Raw genomic sequence first — 7067 nt, forward strand, 5'->3', positions numbered from 1 at the left:
GCGTAGTGCGCGTCAGTGAAGCCCCGCGACAGGGAAAGTGTTTATTTCCCTTTGGCCTTTTGAGCGCTCTGCTCTCGCCACCAATCAGGCGCTGCGGAGCGTATGTTGCGCACGCGCAGTGTGACTAGCGGGTTGGCTGGCGGGCTAGCAGTAGCAGCGGCTACGCACGGCAGGAGGTGGCTCCTGGGCCGCGGGAGAGGAGAGCCATGCCGAGGGAGATCATCACCCTGCAGCTGGGCCAATGCGGCAACCAAAGTGAGGGCCAGGTCCAGGATCCGGACGCCCCCTGTACCAGCCAGCTCCTAGAGTCCTGCGGGGATCCACCCACTCGTCCCTCAGATGCAGCATCTCCCCTCCCCCCAGGCTCGGGTGTCACACCCCCCCTCAGGTGTCCAGCCCCCTCCCTTCCCTCCTCTTGAAACTCAGGTATTGCCCCTTTGCTGAGCGTAGCCCCTCCTCCCTCCGACCAGGGATCATGTCTTCTAGCCCCTGGTGGGCCCGGCAGAACCGAGGCTTGCTGTATCCCCGACCCCTCTGACGGCGGCCGCCTTCTCACCCAGCTCCCTGCGTCCAGTATCACAGGGACTCTTCCCTCCGGGATGTTGGGATCCTGCCCCCCTCTCTAACTTTGTGGGTTTTAAGGCATCGTGCCCTTCAGACCCAGGCATTCTGTCCCCACCTCCATACAGTTGGGTTCGAGTTCTGGAAACAGCTCTGCGCCGAGCACGGCATCAGCCCGGAGGGCATCGTGGAGGAGTTTGCCACGGAGGGCACCGACCGAAAGGACGTCTTCTTCTATCAGGTGCCCCTTGTGTTACCGGGCCGGGAACTAAGCGGTGAATGGGAATAGAAGGACATAAATGCGCGCTGGGCAGGGGGAAAGAGAGTCCTGTTGAGGTGGGCTGCAGGGTCCAGATAGCCCGATCTAGCATAGAAGGGAACTGGAATCCGTGGGAGAGGGTCATGAAAGGACAAGGACTTTGCGACTTGGGTATGTCCTGGATAACAGAGTCATTTCTCTCCACTATGGTAGGCAGATGATGAACACTACATCCCAAGAGCCGTGCTGCTGGACCTGGAGCCCCGAGTCATCCACTCCATTCTCAACTCTCCTTATGCCAAACTCTACAATCCCGAAAATATCTACCTGTCTGAACATGGTGGAGGGGCTGGTAACAACTGGGCCAGTGGCTTCTCTCAGGTGCCCGTGCTGGCATAAGACCATGCTTTCTGGGAATGCATGAAATCCCTAAACTAGGAAGATCCTCATTGTGTTTTTGAATAGAGGGAGAATCATGTCACTTCCCAGAGAGAAAAATTCAATGGTAGTTTACTATGGACACTACTATGGAAAGCATCCTAGATTTGTGCAAAATCTGTGTCCAAATCTTGCATCTTTCATTCAGTGGTGGTGTATTATGGAAAGCATCTTAGATTTGTAGTCAAATAATCTTTGTCCAAATCCTGGATCTTCCACTTACTCCCTTTGTATCTTGGGCAAGTCACCTTTTTTAGGTTTGTTGAGTGGGTCAGACAAGGTGATTTATAAGGACTATTCTAGTTTCTAACCCATCACCCAAAGCAATAATCATTTTCCTCTACCACAGCAAAGGGAAATAAGTGGTAGATATGAAAAGAAGGTTGGTGGCTATGAAAAGTTCTGTATCTTAAATGAGTTATATACAAATTGCATGCAAGCTAGCTTCATTTTGGGTCAGTAGTGAAAGCTTTTGTTGGAATTAGGTCATAGCTTCCAAGGAAGATATTTGTGTCTGAGGAAATGGTTCTGTGTTATTTGTAGAAACAAACTGGGGATTAACACTTTGTGGATAAGCTCTTTAACCCTCCTCGTTTTCATACAGGGGGAAAAGATTCATGAGGACATCTTTGACATCATAGACCGGGAAGCAGACGGCAGTGACAGCTTAGAGGTAGGAGTCTGTGATAGAGGAAAAAAGAGAATGGGAAGAAAGGTAGTAGAGTTGGAAAGGGAGTGGACAGTTCTTATAAAGTATTTGCTCTGGGTTATAAACTTTATCCAAAGAAATTTGTAGTTGAATGGAGATAGACAATGGGGTATGTTCCTCATCTGCTGAAACCACTGAGTTGTCCTGATTATAGATAAGAGGTGAGGCCTTAGCAGATATGAGAAGTGAAGTTTCACTCTATAGAAGCTAATTATGGATTCTCTTCTCTATGCACTAGGGTTTTGTCCTGTGTCATTCTATTGCTGGGGGAACAGGCTCTGGCCTAGGCTCTTACCTTCTGGAGCGACTAAATGACAGGTAAGAATGTGGGTATGTGTGATAGGGGATGGACAAGATCCTAGGCTAATTCTTATCTACTTCTCAAAGGAAAAACACTGATCCTCTGGGTACAATAGGCGCTAAGACCAGATGATCATCTTAACTATACACATACATAATCTTTTGGGGAGGAGAAAAGAAATAGCTTTCCCCTTCCCTCTCCTCCCTTAGCAGAGAAAGTACACTTACAACCAAGAGTTTGACTGTATCATATTAGGAATGAGAACTGTGCCAACAAGAGAGTTTAGGGAATAAAATCAAGAGGTCATTTTCTTCCCTTTTCCTCAACTCTGTGGTTACCCAAATTCCCCCTAATCAATTATTAATCACACTACTATACCCAGACAGCTGGGGAATAGGTAGAGGATCAACTTTGTTCATGGTGATTTCCCTCCTAACTCTTTCTTTTTCCACTGGCTTTCTGCCCACAGATATCCCAAAAAGTTGGTGCAGACATACTCAGTATTTCCCAACCAAGATGAGATGAGTGATGTTGTTGTACAGCCATACAACTCACTGCTGACCCTTAAGCGTCTGACACAGAATGCAGATTGTGTGGTAAGCTCTGGGATTAATCAATAAACATTTACCAACTGCAGCCATACTAGGAGGCACTTGGACAAAAGCATAACAAACCCTGCCCTGAAAGAGCATTCTATCAGGGGAGAGAATATGCATAAATGAATGTTTGTGAAGGAAATACAAGGTGAAGCATAGGAGGAAGCTACTAACAATTGAGGAAAAAGCCTAGAGTTTCAAAGAACACATGGGATTTTGATGAGTTAGAGGAAAGGTGGGAGTATGTTCCAGGTATAAAGCACAGCCAATGCAAAGGTGCAGAGATTAGAGGTAAGAGTATGACATGAAATTGTCTGAAGGCCAGTTTGGACTTTAGAGTTAAGGGAGGGAACTAGCATACAAAAATTCTGGAAAGATAGATTGGGGCCAGCTTGTGAAGGGATTTAAAAGCTAAAAGGTGGAGCTTATTATATTTGATTTTAGAGGCAATAGAGAGCCATTCGGGTTTATTGCGTAGAAGGATGTAGTTATGCTTTTTTTTCCTTCAACCTGTCCTGTGTTTTCTTTAGTGTGGGAATTTCCAGGAAGGAATTTCCTCTACCAGAACATAAGTATTGAGTCAATTTGTATTAGAAGCAGAACTTTAATCCAGAGCTTTGGTAGACACAGAAACCAGCTCTCAATTCCCTGTGTAGTACTGCCTCTTAGGGTCAGGCTTATGCTTCAGAAAACTGGAAGCTAGGGAGAAGGTTGAGGCAATGATATTAATTAGGAGGCATTGCCCTAATCCAGCCAAAAGGTGATAAGGGTCTGAACTAGGTTGTTGGCCATATGAATAGAGAAAAGGGAACAGAATTAAGAGAAAAGGTAGAAGTAAAAGTTATAAGACTTGGCAGCTTATTTGATATGTGAGGTGAAGGGGAAAAGAGGAATTATACTCAAAATTGTGAATCTGGGTAACTAGAGGGATGATGGTACCCTTGACAGAAATAGGGAAGGTTGGAGGGGAAAGATAACAAATTTTGTTTTGAATATATAGAATTTGAGATGCCTACAAGATATCCAGTTTGAAATATCTAATAGACAATTAAAGATGGTGACTGGAGCTTAGGAGAGAGACTAGAAGTGGATATGAAGGGTGTCCCAAAAGTCATAGTGCAGCATTAAATGCTTAGGTTTAGAATAATCTCTTCAAAGAGTGAGATAAACTATCAAATAGGGAGGAATAAAAGAATTATCTTATTGAAGTCATAGGTAAGAATCCAATTGAGTTTAGATGAAAAAAAATTTGTAGTGGATCCAGTCAGTTTGGTTCCATGATTTCCTTCATCTCCTTTCATCATTACATGTGATAGGACTATAAAAAGGCAAATGATGGGAGTAATCTGTCCCATAGTTGGGATCTGGCAGAGTAGCAGCATCACTAGGAAAGGAGCCAAGGAATTCATGAAAAGAGAGCAGTGTAAAGATTAGTTAGTTGTAAGGTCAAGATTGGAAAGGAGTGAAAATGAGGGCATAAAAGGTTAATAGATTGGGTCCTACTCCAGAATCAAGACATTTCCATCATCTGAGCCACATCTTCCCTTAAATTCCATGTATTCTCTGATAGGTCATTTTGTAAATACACATGGGTTTTGTAGCTTTGGGATTCGTGGAGAATTGACCCCTGCATCCTCAGCCTCAGGCAGAGCTGTTTGACAAACTGGGTTCTATGATAATTTGGGGAAATTGAGCTCTTGGTCCATTCTCCAGGTAGAGGGACTTTCTTTTTAATCTTCAGGTGGTGCTAGACAACACAGCTCTGAATCGGATTGCTACTGACAGACTTCATATCCAGAACCCATCTTTTTCCCAGATCAACCAGCTGGTGAGCCCCCGAATGCATCTCCTTTGTTTCTATCCTTCTCTACTATGGGATGATACTAGGAAAAGGGGAGATGCTCTTTTGTGGACTATGGCCAGTGGTATGGCTCTCCTCCCCCACAGGTGTCCACCATCATGTCGGCCAGCACCACCACCCTGCGCTACCCTGGCTACATGAACAATGACCTCATTGGCCTCATCGCCTCCCTTATCCCCACACCCAGGCTCCACTTCCTCATGACTGGATACACCCCCCTCACCACTGACCAGTCGGTAAGCAGCTACTTTGTCCTCTGTCTCCCCTTCCTTCTCAACCCCACCCTCCTCAAGGCTCTGCCAGGGTTATTGCTTGCTAGGCAGACTCTGGGCAGGTCTAATCCCTGCTTTTTTTTCCCCCCATGCTATCTCAGGACTCTGTCCCAGGGAGCAGACCCCAGAGGTTTGGGGCCCGAAGACTGGTAGAGAAGTGTGCCTCTTTCTTGCTGTGTCTTTGCAGGCTCCTGGCTTGTACTAGAGAATTTTCTGATTCCTTTCTCAGTTTTGAACCTGAAATTTGGGTTTTTGCTGGCCTGAAGAGAATGAATCCCTAAAATCTCCCAGGTCTCCCCTTGCCTTTTATTAAGGGCCACATAGGTTCAGTTCTTTTCTTACCTATAATGTGTTAGCCACAAGATGAAAACTAGGCACCCTGAAGTCCATCAGACCATTCTCCCATTTTGGGGATGTGAATCCCGGGCAAGATACAAAGGAGTGTACCTGTGTTAGTCTCCAGCTAGGAATAGGGAGCCTTCTCAGAGTGACTGCACTACTCTTGGTCTGCTCTCTTAGTATGGGCCTCTGTCACTTTGTGTGTGGATCTTTGCGTGTACCTGGGAGTGCACTGCCAGTGGCATGTCCCCTTATAATTAATCCTCCCAGGTGGCCAGTGTGAGGAAGACAACAGTGTTGGACGTGATGCGTCGGCTGCTGCAGCCCAAGAATGTGATGGTGTCCACAGGCCGGGACCGCCAGACCAACCACTGCTACATTGCCATCCTCAACATTATCCAAGGAGAGGTGGACCCCACCCAGGTGGGCAGTTCCCCCGCCTACTGCTAAGTGAGAGTCTCTGGTCCTTCCGACCAGCAATTGAGAATACATTTCCCATGCCCTAGGTCCATAAGAGCCTGCAAAGGATCCGAGAACGAAAGCTGGCCAATTTCATCCCTTGGGGCCCAGCAAGCATCCAGGTGGCACTGTCTCGGAAGTCTCCATATCTGCCATCTGCCCATCGAGTCAGTGGACTCATGATGGCCAACCACACCAGCATCTCCTCTGTGAGTCTGCTCCAAATCTTTCTCATCCTTCCTTCACTGTTGCTACTGTTTTTTTTTTCCCCCCAGCTCTTCCTAGATTACCAAGCTTCTGCTTTTGTACATTGGGTAGGGATAGAAAGTCAGCATCAGTCATTGTGCTTCCTTTAAGCCATGGTACCATTAAATTCTCTGTTTGTCTTTTTCATTTCTGTCTTCCTAATTCATAGCTATTTGAAAGAACGTGTCGCCAGTATGATAAGCTGCGGAAGCGAGAGGCCTTCCTGGAGCAGTTCCGCAAGGAGGACATTTTCAAGGAGAACTTCGATGAGCTGGACACCTCGAGGGAGATTGTGCAGCAGCTCATTGATGAGTATCATGCTGCCACCAGGCCTGACTACATCTCCTGGGGTACTCAAGAGCAGTGACCTGCTGACTACTCCAAGGACAATGGTCTTTATTTACCTGCCTTACTTCTGTGCCTCTGTGATAGCCTGCCTGGCCATCTTTCTGCCTCAAGGGCTCTAAGGATAAGGCATAGGAGAGGCATCCCTGATCTCATTCATTTGCTATAGTGTGTTCATACACACCCCCCACCCCCACCCAGGGCAACAGCCCACTGCTCAGGCTTACTACTATCCCTCTGATGAGACTTTATCTTTAATAAAGCACTGGATATAAGAGGTAGCAGGAGTCTATGGATTGTGGATAGTATACCCATATCCCTTCTTATTTCCAGTGGACGAGGTTGGGGTGGGGGGGGATTGAGAAACAAGATCCTCCCCCATTCCCCAACTCTGGGTGTGCAGCCTAAGAGGGCTCCCTCTTCACCGTGGGTCCCCCGTCCCAGTTGCTGCCCCAGACTTAACAGAGGGCTGGCCCTGTCAATACTTTTGTCTGCATCCATGGTTCTGGTTCCTCTTCACATTTCCAGCTGCTTTGCATCAATATGGGAAGTCAGTGCAGCCTCAGCTTTCTATCCCCAAAGCCTTAGGGCCATATTGCTTCACTCATAGTATTGGGACCTAAGCAGGTGCTAGCCTCAGAGCAAGAATGTCATCAGGAGTCAGGAGATAGAGAACAGAGG

At 46.9% G+C, this 7067-nt stretch overlaps 1 protein-coding gene across 1 annotated transcript; it reads left to right on the forward strand.

The window, feature by feature from the left end:
• The first annotated feature begins 21 nt into the window (after positions 1-21).
• Positions 22-6664, forward strand: TUBG1 (tubulin gamma 1). Its single transcript, XM_003768162.3, has 11 exons — positions 22-255; positions 690-802; positions 1034-1201; positions 1863-1931; positions 2206-2285; positions 2738-2864; positions 4606-4692; positions 4812-4961; positions 5607-5759; positions 5843-6004; positions 6211-6664. Exons 1-11 carry the CDS (start codon positions 207-209, stop codon positions 6406-6408), a joined length of 1356 nt encoding a protein of 451 aa, XP_003768210.2. The 5' UTR covers positions 22-206; the 3' UTR covers positions 6409-6664.
• Positions 6665-7067: the final 403 nt, after the last annotated feature.

This window comes from Sarcophilus harrisii, chromosome 4 (genome assembly GCF_902635505.1).
Source record: "Sarcophilus harrisii chromosome 4, mSarHar1.11, whole genome shotgun sequence".
Lineage (NCBI taxonomy): Eukaryota > Metazoa > Chordata > Mammalia > Dasyuromorphia > Dasyuridae > Sarcophilus > Sarcophilus harrisii.

Excerpts from the sequence above, each read along its gene's own strand:
- TUBG1 (XM_003768162.3), top strand. The coding sequence starts at position 207 with ATGCCGAGGGAGATCATCACCCTGCAGCTGGGCCAATGCGGCAACCAA. Across the intron at positions 803-1,033 it reads AGGACGTCTTCTTCTATCAG|GCAGATGATGAACACTACAT; the intron begins GTGCCCCTTGTG and ends CCACTATGGTAG. Across the intron at positions 5,760-5,842 it reads GAGAGGTGGACCCCACCCAG|GTCCATAAGAGCCTGCAAAG; the intron begins GTGGGCAGTTCC and ends CCCATGCCCTAG.